This window comes from Fukomys damarensis, unplaced genomic scaffold (genome assembly GCF_012274545.1).
Source record: "Fukomys damarensis isolate Sample0158 unplaced genomic scaffold, DMR_v1.0_HiC HiC_scaffold_37, whole genome shotgun sequence".
Lineage (NCBI taxonomy): Eukaryota > Metazoa > Chordata > Mammalia > Rodentia > Bathyergidae > Fukomys > Fukomys damarensis.
This window is the reverse complement of record NW_022900949.1, coordinates 18,181,082-18,194,461: the sequence shown is the minus strand read 5'-3', so window position 1 is coordinate 18,194,461 and position 13,380 is coordinate 18,181,082. Positions and strand designations below refer to the sequence as shown.

At 42.1% G+C, this 13,380-nt stretch overlaps 1 protein-coding gene across 1 annotated transcript in view; it reads left to right on the top strand.

Annotated features, from left to right (window-relative positions):
• Positions 1-1,387: 1,387 nt before the first annotated feature.
• Positions 1,388-13,380, top strand: part of Apbb1ip (amyloid beta precursor protein binding family B member 1 interacting protein) — a 53,885-nt gene continuing 41,892 nt past the window's right edge. The window contains exons 1-4 of the mRNA XM_033759505.1: positions 1,388-1,459; positions 5,424-5,511; positions 8,212-8,504; positions 10,500-10,577. Coding sequence (XP_033615396.1) covers positions 1,388-1,459; positions 5,424-5,511; positions 8,212-8,504; positions 10,500-10,577 — 531 coding nt within the window. The remainder of the gene's footprint in view (positions 1,460-5,423; positions 5,512-8,211; positions 8,505-10,499; positions 10,578-13,380) is intronic.

Genomic DNA, 13,380 nt, shown 5'->3' with positions numbered 1-13,380 from the left:
GACCTCTTTAGTTCTAAGTGTTCATCACCCGGTACTTCCCATTAATTGTACCAAAAGCTGCTGTTTCAGGGAGATCTTTAAAGTAGGAAACCATTTGATAAAAGTGACATACCTTTTTCATGAAAGGTTTTAAAGGGAGGTGAAGCTCTGCATTTCGCAGGCATGGTAACCTAGGTTTGGGGCTTTCTCCTTCTCCCAAGGTGCCTCATGGTGAGGTGACTTTGAGGATAATATCACTTGACTCCACCGAGACTCGTTCAGTCTGGAAAAATTAAGTTCAGCTATCGCTCTGCGGCCCTTTCGAAGTCTTGGTTCCATCTTGGACCATCCAAAGCGGATGGAGGTGAGGCATGGAATTTGGGGTAAAATGAACCCTCCACTCCATGTAGCTCTCTTCCCCACTGAACCAGCTCACGACAGCACCCTTGGAGAAAAGAAAGCGACGTGACAATTATCTTCATTACTTTTCTCATTGCTGAGACAAAATACCTGACACAAGTTCAAGGAGGAAAGGTTTATTTCAGCTCACAGTTTATAGATGTTTCTGTTCATGGTTTTCTGGCCCCAAGGCAGAGGGGCATCGCAGAGGGGAAACAGTTCATGGTGTGGGAGGCAGCAAGCAGCAGCAGCAGCAGGAGTGAGCCTGCCTGCCTTCTTTCTGTCCTTTTATCTTCTGTCCAGGCTACGAGCCTATCGATTTGTGCTTCGTTATCCACACCCTTAATCCCCTATCACATCCCTAATCACATTCACACACCCTAAACCCAGCCACCTCTGAAATGCCTCTCCTCTGACCTCATAAGGCTTTGGGCGGATGTGGGAGCCTTGACCAGATGTGTGTATGAGATGGATATGCAGAGTTAGGGGCTTCTAGAGCCACAAGCCTAAAGCTTCAGGAGTGCATGGTTAGAGATTAAAGAGAGCCCATGGGGCCACACGTCACAGCAGTGTCAGAAATGCATCGCCCTAGAGTGAAAGCTCTGTCCTCCTCATATCCTGTCACTTAAATTAGTCCCAGAGACAGCCACTCAACAGACGGACCTCATCAGCCCTGTCCTTCCCTTGTCACCTACAGGAGTCCCTGCCTAGATGCCATTCTTTTTTCTTTGATCCTTGCTTCCTGGTTTGATGGATAAAAAGCTGCAGCATCTTTAGGTCAGCTGCCCTTCCAGACTTTCTCATGCTGAGGGGTCTCGCTTAATGGAAGCCCCTCGGGCCCCCTTGGTGTGTGGATTGACACTGAGTAATCTTTCACCCTTTTGCACTGTGCTATGGTCATAGTTGATTGTGAACTGTGATGGGATATCTAAATTCAAGCCATAACAACAGTTGTTCCAGGATAAGCTTTTATCAAACCGCTAAATATCTGGGCTTCTTCCTTCTTCAGATGGGTGAGTCACATGATGACATAGACCAAATGTTCAGCACTCTGCTGGGAGAGATGGATCTTCTAACCCAGGTAAGCTGCCCTCCTTAGCCTGCAAACGAGGGCAAAAAATGGAATGCTAGCATTTGATTTTAATACAACAGGAATCCTATCTTTTATAAAAACTGAAGACTGAATATTAATATTGCATCTTCCTGATGTAACTGGGACAATTGAGAGGGGAAAAGGTTGTTTCTGATTCTCTCCTTCTGAATTCAGTTAATTTAACATGTTGGTCCCACCCGCATTCTGTCTCTTTGTTTATATACCTGCATTCTCTCTTGATGATGCTGTCGCTCATTGTGTCCAGTAGAATTTTCACCAGGAGCAAGCCTCTGCAGCCCCACTACTGAGCATTTTTCCCTTTTAAAGACCAGCTGATAAAAATATCATCTTCTTTTCTAAAGAATTTGGGGGGCCAGGGATTTAGCTCAGTGGTGTCACTGCCTGCCTCACAAGCGCAAGGTCCCAAGTTCAGTCCCTGGTACCAAAACCAGAATTTTTCATCAACCTTCGAGGGAAGGCCACATTTTGCAGGACGAAGTGGCATTAGCATGGCCTCCTGAGTGGACGCAGCCCTCTCACAGGAATGTGAAAGCCACACAGCCGTAGACTGCGTAGACCCCACTGTGGCCGCAGACCCCTGGCCACTGCCCCAGGGTACAAAATCCAGGGAGCTTTTATGTTTTATAATGTTCTCAAAAACATTTATTTGGTTCAGAGTGTACCCATCTCATCGCTTTCTGCACAAAATTTCAAAATAAGAATAGCCTAAAACCGTGTTCCTAAGTAAGATGAGGATCTTGAGTTTTCTACAAAGTAAATGAAGAATCGATGTTTAAGAAGATGAGAGACTCTTTGAGGAAAGGGTGCCTGCTTAAAGCGACGAGTGTTAAGATGGTGACTAATTATGTGGATGAGGGCTTTCTTCTCCGTCCCAGAGAGGAGCGAGTTGGTTGTGTGCGTTGGCTGTCTGTCTCTGCACCTCACGCACTTCTCCAGCCAGTGGCAGAAGTGACTGTCCTAACTGGTCAGGGCTGGGACATTCCTGGATGCACAGCTGAGTATTGTCACTGTAACTCAAGAGCGGGGAAGAGGAGCCTGTGCGTCTCCAACCTGTCTCCACAAGATGGCGGCTTTGCTTGTCCTTTCTTGTGTGCAAGTGCTGGAAAGTTCTGAGGTTTGCTTGGCTAATGGCGCTCTCCCGAAAGGTAGGTTCCAAAGTTGCAGGGTGTGGAGAAGGCCCTCCCTTGTCCCCATGTCTGTCTGTTCTTCCATTTGACCACTATCAATTGCTTTTGTGGTTACTGAGTATTTTTCCAGCCATTTGAAAATCTGCTGTTTTCATCTGCATTTGTGAATTCTGCACCTACTCAGTTCCTTAAAACTAGGTAATGATTGTGAGAAGCAAATAAAGCTCGGGTCTCCCTCACTTCCCAAAATAAGCAAAAATTAAAGGGAACTAATGCATTACATGTGATTGCAACTTTTTTCTTTTGAAATAATTTTAAACTTACAGGAAAACTGAAAGAATAATACAAAGATTCCATGTTTAATTTTTTTCCCAGAATTCTCAGTGATTAACATTTAGTTCATTGGCATTATTATTCTCTCTTTCTCGAGTTACTTATATATCCTGATAAAGGTAATTAATATCTCCTGAATAAAACAGCATTTTAAAATAAATGAAAAAACTTATTATTTAATAAATTGTCTTGAGATAACATGTGTGGAATCAAAAACTACACTACTACCTCACAGCCTACATCTTAATGAGTTCCATGAATCAAAAAACCTAAATACTGCATGTGAAATACAAGGAGGAAAAAATGTAGGCTCATTCTTAATTATGAAATATTTCAAAACATAAAATATTTTTATTTCTCCATTGCAAAGAGTAAATAATTATAAGAACAGAATAGTATCAAAAATAAACAAAGCAAAGCTTCAGGGTTGGTAACGTGGTTTAGTGGTAGAGCCCTTGCCTCCATGTGAAGCCTGCAGCTGAGTTTGATCCCAGGTACCACCAAAAACTGTCTCCATTGGGCACCATTGGAAATTCAAAACTGAGCATCGACTTACTGCCATGGAAAATTAATGAAGAGGAAAAAGGAAGCGTTTATTTTAATTTCCCTTTAGTCCTGGTCAAAGTGTATTTCAGAATAAATAATTGATGAAAGCTCTGTGTAGAAGAAGTCCAGTTGATACATTGAAAATAAAGGAAAACTTAGAAAATCAAAATAATCCAAGAACTAATGAAATGTGTTTCAAATATGGGGCTTTTAACAAGGTTCGTACTAAGCAGTGGTGTCAAACTTCAGTCATTCACCGTCATGGTGTTGGCCTTACCTACAACCCACCCATCATATTATCTTCTAAACGTTTGTCTTTGAGTTCTTAAAAATTAAACCTTACATAGAACAGGTTTGATGTTCTAATTTAACTTTTTCCTAACAAGCATTCAAACAGATACACAGTAATATGCATATTTAATGCCTGTGTTTTGTATACCACATAAAATCATTTCATAGGCCACACAAGATATATAGTGAGAAACATTGCTTACTTTACTTCATCTTGAGCTTTGAATAATTTTTCTACAATTAAAGGACCTGCTTTATAAAATCAGCTTGTTCTTTCTTTTCTCTTTCCCTCAGTTTACTAAAATCCTGATTTATCACAAATTTAGACATTCATATTTTGTTAAAGTACAATTTCACTGAATAGCAGAGTGAATTATATTACTGAAAAAATGGATTCACTACATAACTGTGGTGTGAACTTCTTAGTTATATTAAAAACAAAGTCAGGCGTGGTGGCACACACCTGTAATCCCAGCACTTGGGAGGCTGAGGCAGGAGGATCGCTGTGACTTCGAGACCAGCCTGGGCTACATAGTGAGTTCCAGCAGGTTAGTCTCAACTATACAGTTAGACCCTGTCTCAAAAAAAAAAATTTTTCAGTGAATGCAGCTCTCTTTCTGTTTTCTTTCACTAAATGTTTTGTTCTGGTATTTGCCTCAGAGCATGTCCATTAAGTTTCCATTTCCTAGGCAATTTTTGCATTTTTATTCTGTGGTTAAAAATGAATTTTAAGGTTGTCACTTTTCCCTACATTTCATCTTTGGTTCTAACTTGATTGGGCTGATTTTTCTAACCTCTTGATGAATCGTCATTTTTTCTGCTTAAAATTGATCATATTTTATTTATTTTTAAATGTACAGTGGTTTCCACCAGAATTTTTTAAAATGCAGAAGAATATTATTTACCAAATCAAATTAATATCAGTGGGTACATTCATAGTTATAAAACATTTATGTATGAGAATAGGTGAAGATCACTTTTCACATTATCGACATAAAAATATTCTTGGAAATTAATTTGTAAAAGAAATATGACTTTTAAGTCATATAAGAAGTCTCTTAGTTCCAAGTAAAACAATACTTATAACAATATTTACAAAATCGATCATTTATTCTCTTTGCTGAGAATTAAACCAAAGCTTCATGCGAGCTAGAAAAGTGTTCTACTGCTGAGCTGTATCCCTAGTGCCGTGATTTCTTTTTCACAAACATATCACTAGTAAACATAACAGCATAAAATTTTACTGTACAATGGCAAATTAAATCCTGAACACCTTTTCTCCTCCAGGTCCTAGGCGTTTCTTTCTTTGCCGCCATTACCTAAGTCCTGTTACAATGACAGTGTGTGTGTTCGTCATTACGAGAAATGTTTCTCTCTTCTAAGTTATCTCTTTCTCACCACTCTCAGTGGACACGGTCCATTTCATGATGTGCCTTTCAGAATACTTTCTTAATATGTAATTTTCTGTAGGGAAAAAAGAACATGAAGCATTTTCAACTAAGAACTCAGTCTTTAAAGATCATATCTAGAGAGAAAATGTGTAAAGAATGAGTGGTTTCTGACTTGCTGATTCAGCTGTGCTGCAGAAATGTGGCATCACGAATAATTTTGGGGGCTGGGATCTATTTTCGCAGAGTTTGGGAGTGGACACTCTTCCTCCTCCTGCTCCTGAGCCTCCCAGGGCTGAATTTAACTACACTGTGGGCTTTAAAGACTTAAATGGTGAGTGTAGCAATTTCTTCTCTTAACTACTTTGAATTCGTACTAGTGCCTGAAATCTGGATCACAAGTATAGTTTGAATTCCAGGGTAAAGAGACTTGGACACCATCGTAAATACTAGGTCCTGTGTTTTGTGCCTTGTTGTATCTGGATTGAAGGAAAATAATTAATTCAATTTTTTGCATGTATGAAAGAAAATTCTTCCTACATTTATAAAAAGTCTCAAAACAATCTCATATTTTGAAGTAAAGGGAGTTTCTTCTTAAACTAATGAGTGGTATAAATAAATATTAATAAGGAACTGTTCCTTGAAGATAAAAAGTCTCCATTATGATTAAGAATGTGTGTATGGATATTTCACATATAAAATGTTTTATTTAAAATATGGTCTGTTTTAATTTATATGTTATATATACTTACATATAATTTGCTCTATTTGACATTTTTTCCATGCTCCAGGCCTGAGCTTGACTCCTTCTGTCACTAAAAAAATTTTTTCTTCTTATTTAGTGCAGAAGCCATCTTTAGCTCACATGATATTCAAATTACAATAAACCTTCAGTAATTACTTCCAAATTAATGAACTTTCACTGGAACTCTTAAAAAAGATGCACCAAAGATTTGCTTGCAGTACCTACAAAAGTGTAAAATAAAACAATGTGAGAGAGAAGCCTAATTACAGAAATCCAGAGTTCCAACTTGTATTTCTTTCCCTCACCTGAGTTTCTCTCTTTCTATCATTTTCAGTAATTTTTAGTTTTTTGATAAACCATTAAGCATCAGTGACTGTATCCTGGTAAATTGTAGTACGGTTCTTCTGATTTTCGTTTTTCTATACTCTCTTCTATCTGACATATAAACATATTATTATTACCAGTCATCTGCTCAGTTTCAAAAAGGTGACATCTCTTGTAACACTGTGACAGCGAAAGTTAAATTCTGCTCCCCGTCCTCCCACGCCACACACCTCACCCCACCTGTAGGTTGCTGGGTGCCATATCGAAAAGTCTGGTTACAAAATAATTGGCATTTCAGTACAGCCATAGTCAGGTCATCCAGTGTTTCCTGAGCAATAACAATGCCTTGTATCCAAAAAAAAAAAAACAAAAACAAAAAGGAAACCTTTTGCTCTGAGGAGACAAGATCCACAGACGTCCTGATCTGGAGGTGAGACCAGACCGATACAGTGTGCTGAAGTATTCAGAAAAATAAATTTTTTGACAATTAACATAGGAAATACATTTTTTACTATCTTCATTTTAAAACATTGCTAAAATGAGTTAAAAATACTTTGCCCAAAGTTGGAGAATTAATGACAGACTTAAGAATTGAATCCATTTTGATCTCATGCCCCAGTTCTGTATTATTCAATTCTGTATTAATAAATGTGATGAATCTCTGTCATTTCATCTATATTAATATATTTAGGTTTCTTTGCTAGCATATTAATAAGTAATATAATTTGACATATCAACTTGTCTGAAAATTGTTAATACAAGTGCTATTGTGGAAATTTTGTCAGTACCATATGTATAATGGATTAGCAGGTTTTTATGTTAACAGTCAAAAATGTGATTGTGTTAGGAAATTATGAACAGGCATTTTTAGTCTTATGTAACTTCTCTGAAGATATTTTAAGTTAATTTAAATGTATGTTAGAAACAAGTTATATATGTATGATTGTCTGTGTTGTATGACTAATGATCCAAACCTATGAGGACTGCACCCCAGAGCCGCTACTCCTGGTGTGGACGATGTGCGGTGATAACTGTTTCCCAGAGCGTTCACTTGGTGCTCAGTATCCTTTATTTCTGCTGTGGCCCTTTTCTCACCCCGGCCCACCCTGCACAGAGCAGCTGGAATTGTCTTCCTTGAGGGTCCCGGCTCCTGCCTTTCCTGTCTTTGTTGCACCATGCACACGACCCCCAGTACGCCAGGCTGGAGGGTCCTGCTGGGGTCTTCTGACCCAGTCTCACGCTTGGAAGACATCGAAGGCGAACTGACTTCCCTTGCTTTCACTTTGAAAATCCATGTCTGCCCTTTACTCAAAATCTCACCATTCACTGCCTTCCTAAAGTTTTCGCCACTTAATCCCGTTTAAAAGTTGCTTTTATTCCTTAACACCTTACTGCTTTGTTATTCTTTATCATTAACTGATCTTTCCTTGAATGTGAGATTCCCGAAGGTGGGCAGAGAGCCTGTGGAAGCTCCGTCTTCACCCTGGTCCTAAATTGTATTAAATCCAGTTGATTGAAATCAGCTTTCTTCCAAATACTTTTATCAGCAAAACTCTGCACTCCGAATGCATGGGAAGAACTCACCTGGCACCCTTTCCAGTATCCACTCCTTCTTTTCTAAAACCTTGAGATATTGCACTAAAATGTTCAAGAATTCCCACTTGGGCACCTATGCATGTGCATAGACGACTTCATAGCTGATTTCTCAGGTGCCTCCATGTAGAACACAGCTTCTTTTCTTAGAAAGTCACTCTCACAAAGCACGCGATAAATTCAGCAATAATCATCTCAGAAATTTCTATACGGGTGTGTGCTGCTGGGTAAAATATTTTCAACTTTTCTCATTGTGTCACCAAAATCAAAATGATTTCCTTCTACACCAGATGATTCCTGTAAACATTGTCCTCTTTTAGTTCTTTGCAGATACAAATAGTTTCGTATTACTGGTGTGGTTTTCTCCGTCAGAGTCCCTGAATGCACTGGAGGACCAGGATTTAGACGCCCTCATGGCCGATCTGGTGGCAGACATCAGTGAAGCGGAGCAGCGGACAATCCAGGCGCAGAGAGAGTCCTGCCAGAGTCAAAATCACGCATCATCCCTGGGGGCCTCAGACTGCGGCGGTGTCACCTCTGTGGGTTATGCAGCAAATGTCACTGCAGTCGGCATCAGCCCATACGAGGATGACTTACCGCCCCCACCAGATGACCCCATGTTAGACCTTCCACCGCCTCCACCCCCTCCGGAACCTCTCTCCAAGGTCAGTGCTCGGGGCCAGAGACGGTAGAAACACCAGCCTCTGCCACCACCATCCGTAACCTTTCACAGGGCCATGACGTGTATCCGTTTGGATGCCCCAACCTCCGAGATGCTAAACACAAGGATGCCCAGGATGACCACTGCAGTGCCAGAGCCCTCCATAGACAAGAAGCCCATGTGTCATATTAGTCTGTTTTCTGGTGGTGAGACAGCAAATGTGCCTAACAAAACCATGTGCGCGATGATCCGTAATCTTTAAATGGGCTAAGCCATTCATCAGGGCCGGGGCCCAGATATCTCTGAAAGGTCCTGCCGGTCCTGCCTTTGATACCACGCAATGGAAGTTAAATTTCAACATGGCTTCTGGTGAGCACAGACCATAGCAGGTATAGAAAGCACATATCAAGGCTGTATTTGGTGTTTATCACAGCTTAGTTTAAAAGGATGTTCATATATATACATTCTGATTAGCCAGCCTTTGGGCAAAATATTTTATTATTATTAAATATTTTATTCATTATTTTGGATGAACTCAAGAGCTAATACATATATTTCTGTGTCCATGCTTGTAGCCAGTACATAGATAATAAAAGATATTCACTGCAGGGCCGGGGATTTAGCTCAGTGGTACTACCACCTGCCTCACAAGCACAAGGTTCTGGGTTCGATCCCAGGTAGCCCCCTAAAAGGATATTCATTGCATATTTCCTGAATTGAACTTGGTTGAACATTGATGACTTTGGCATCTCGACTGTTCAAGAGAGCAAAAGGACATCTAAATATCACTCCTAATGTCAGAGTTAGGAAGGTGATAAAGCAGGTATGTCATGAGTGCTTGATATTAATAAAACAAATCAAGTGGTCTTTGGAGAAACAAACAGATAGAACTTCATATTGCTGTCATGTGGGGCATTGATTCATACTGTGTCTCTTGTAAAAGTAAAAGAGCACTTTTGAGGGTCTTGCTTAGAGTGAGCCCCTTCAAGATATTTTAGAGTAAGAGCCCCGTGCAGCCTCCTGTGGCTTCCACGTTCAAAGTACTAAGTGATAATAATCAGTGTTCACACCACTGCCCCTCGTCACCTTAGAAATTCCTTCAGTGTCCCTTGAATGAACAACTTTTAAATATAAATCAAATAATCAAACTTTGTCATACTCATTGCTGTGCTCTGCCCTTATTATGGAAAAATTATGTGAAAATTTCTAATCAGTGTAGAGCAAAGTCTTTTAAAATGGGACCCATGAAGAGTTCAAGGAGGACATGAGTTCCTTGAAAATAAATACAGATGTGAAGCTTTATAGAACTCCTCACTTTCAACATATTCTTTAAGAGGCTTGTGGCTCAAAAAAAAAAAAAATGAAGAACCCCTGGTTTAAGGGACATGCCTACTTTCTAGAATTAGAGTGCAACCAGGACAGCTCATCTTTTCCTCATCCTAAAATAAGACACCTTAATAATCCTGTCCTCAGAAAATTAAGTTAGAAAAATTGAAGGAACTTGGGCTCATAAAATCCTTCCCTCTTTTTTCTGACTGGTCATAGCTGTTCATCAGTGCTTTTTTTTTTTTTTTTTTTTTTTTTTTTTTTTTATTTTTTGGTGATTTTTAAGTTTGAGTTTGAGTCCAAGTCTTAACTTCAGGGAGTTAAGGACCTCCTAAGAATCCCCGCAGAAGGCGTTGTAATCCAGGCAGCATATGATTTTAGGAAGTGTCCGAATGCACCGAGATGGGTCCTCTTCCCCTCCTTAAGCTGGTGCCCTCCTTTGTGAGGCAGCAGAGACACCTGTCACGGTCACCGTTTCGTCTTGTCAGTCACAAGTCCCAGGACAGGAAAGCTTGCTGCTTTCTGTACCTCTGGGTTAGAGATTGTGGCTATAGCCATCTAAATTCTCAAACTCAAACGTGAAACCGAACGTCCGTAAAGTAACTGAAACACTACCAACGGGAGCGATTACTCGCTGGAATTACTTGCTGGACTGTGCTGACTTTCTTTACAGGAAGAAGAAGAAGCCCAAGCCAAGGCTGATAAGATTAAGCTAGCACTGGAGAAGCTGAAGGAGGCCAAGGTGAAGAAGGTAAAAGCTATGACTCACTTCAGCACAGGAGAAGTTCAGTTAAGGATATCTTAGTATAATTAATGACAAAATTAATGTTTCAAGTGGTACTTCTCAGTTGGTTTTTTAATTCTAAAGGTGAAGATAAATTATTCTCTTCTGTAGCAAAAGATGGCTCATTTATGAGCAACGAATAAGGGACCTACGTTAGTATAAAAATGGAAGTTTCCACTGGGTGTGGTGGCGCACGCCTGTAATCACGCACTCAGGAGGCTGAAGCAGGAGGATCGCTGAGAGTTTGAGACCAGCCTGGGCTACACAGTGAGTTCCAGGTCAGTTTCAACTACATAGTGAGACCCTGTCTCAAAAAAAAAAAAAAATGGAAGTTTCCTTAATTTCTGCATGAGCTTTTCTTGGCTTCTTGGGTTTTTCTGGGAGCTGGAATAATGGGAGTAGAACTCACAATCCACCTGCTCCGCCTCCTGTATGCTGGAATTATAGGCATGTGCTGACATACCTGGTCTTGGAATTTTTTTAATTTTTATTTTATTAATACATATTTACTGCACATAATAATTACATTCATCATAAGGAGTTGGTGCATATATTTAACACGTCTTAATATTTTTTCATCCCCTAGAATTTACTTTTTTTTTTTTTTTTACTGGGAATCGAACTCAGGTCCTTGCGCTTGTGAGGCAGGCGGCAGCACTACTAAGCTAAATCCCCAGCCCTAGAATTTATATTTAACAAGAAAGGACATGCGGGTGTGGTGGTGCACGCCTGTAATCCCAGCACTTGGTAGGTCTGGTGTGAGTTCGAGACCAGCCTGGGCTGCGTAGTGAGTTGCAGGTCAGTCGCAACTACATAGTGAGACCCTGTCTCAAAAAGCCAAAAAGAAAGGACAGGGCCACTGGTTTGGCTGCCACACAGCAGGGGCAGGGCCTTTTCAGATCTATTTTGAGAAACTTCAAAGCAAATCTGTGTCATGGGGCTTCCCTCCCTGAACTGCACTCTCCGGGACTCTGTGCACTTTCTGGGCTTACATTTCCATAATTCGCTCCTGTACGTTTTCCACACCCCCGGGGCAGCCTTCAGCGCTGCTTCCTGCCCCCGACTGTCCAGTCATCTCCTGCGAGCCAAAGCTCTCTGCTGGCGCTCTGGTTTCTAAGTTGCGTAGATTTTGAGTGACCCTCCTCTACCCCTACCTCCCCAATAATCCTGTGATTTCAGTGCACACTTTCAGAGTGCAAAGGATTTCCGGGAACAGGTGTATTATTACAAAACAGCTATGAGCTAACCTCATTAGGGGTCTATACCTAATAATGCAATGTCAGTGTAGAACCAGTCTTCATCTTATTTCAACTCCTAAAGCACCTCCCATCGATGAGCCTCATGAAGAGCTCTCGACTTGTAGAACGACAGTTGTCCTTTTCGTGTGGGGACTTACACTTCACAACCCTGCCGCACCTGTCACAGCTCTTGGAATGACGTGTCTCGTACATGTGGGTTGGTCAGTAACTACTCCTTGATGATCCCTTGGTGCAGACTTTCAAGGTTCACCTTGAGGGTCTTTTCCCGATCAGTCTGGTTCCATTCATTCCAAACATATGTGAACTGCTTTTCCATTATTTTGCCCTGTTCACTGGATAACTGACCTACAGGAGGAAAGGTTTATTTTGGATCACGGTTTCAGAGGTGTATGGCCCTGCTGCCTTGGGCCTGTGGTGACACAGCACGTCCTGGCAGGAGCATGGGGCAGAGGGGACTGGCTCATTTCATGGCGACTGGAAAGAAAAAGCAAAAGAGAGGAAGATGCCAGGGTTCCGTGTCCCCTCCAGGGTGTGCCGCCCACCCCCCACTTCCGCTGAGTCCTGCCTCCTGAGGGCTCCACCACCTTCTAATAGCTCCACCGGCGGAACCAACCTTCCAGCATGCAGGCTTTTGGGGGAAGCACCTCTCCAAACCACAGCAGATGGAATCTCGTGGTCATTGGTTGGAATTATACGTCCTCATCGGCCTTGGCCTTCTCCCAGACCTGGCCCGCATCCAGCCTCCTCCCCTGACTCAGCCCTGGGCCCTCGGTCCTGCCCGAGCTTCCCTGGACCGCTCACTCCTGTCAGTCTGGAAAACCATTCTGACCGTGTCTCGTGAAATCTGCAGTGCCACTACCCTCTCCTGCAGTTGCTCAGCTCATGATTTTGCTGCCAGTTGCACTGTGAAAATAGAAGCAACTGAGCCGGGCATGGTGGCGCACGCCTGTAATCCCAGCACTCGGGAGGCTGAGGCAGGAGGATCGCTGTGAGTTGGAGAACAGCGTGGGCTACACAGTGAGTTCCAGGTCAGTCTGAACTACATGGTGAGACCTTGTCTCACAAAAGAAACAATAGAAGCAACTGAGCCGGGCATGGTGGCGCACGCCTGTAATCCCAGCACTCGGGAGGCTGAGGCAGGAGGATCGCTGTGAGGTGGAGAACAGCGTGGGCTACACAGTGAGTTCCAGGTCCGTCTGAACTACATGGTGAGACCTTGTCTCACAAAAGAAACAATAGAAGCAACTGAGCCGGGCATGGTGGCGCACGCCTGTAATCCCAGCACTCGGGAGGCTGAGGCAGGAGGATCGCTGTGAGGTGGAGAACAGCGTGGGCTACACAGTGAGTTCCAGGTCCGTCTGAACTACATGGTGAGACCTTGTCTCACAAAAGAAACAATAGAAGCAACTGAGCCGGGCATGGTGGCGCACGCCTGTAATCCCAGCACTCGGGAGGCTGAGGCAGGAGGATCGCTGTGAGGTGGAGAACAGCGTGGGCTACACAGTGAGTTC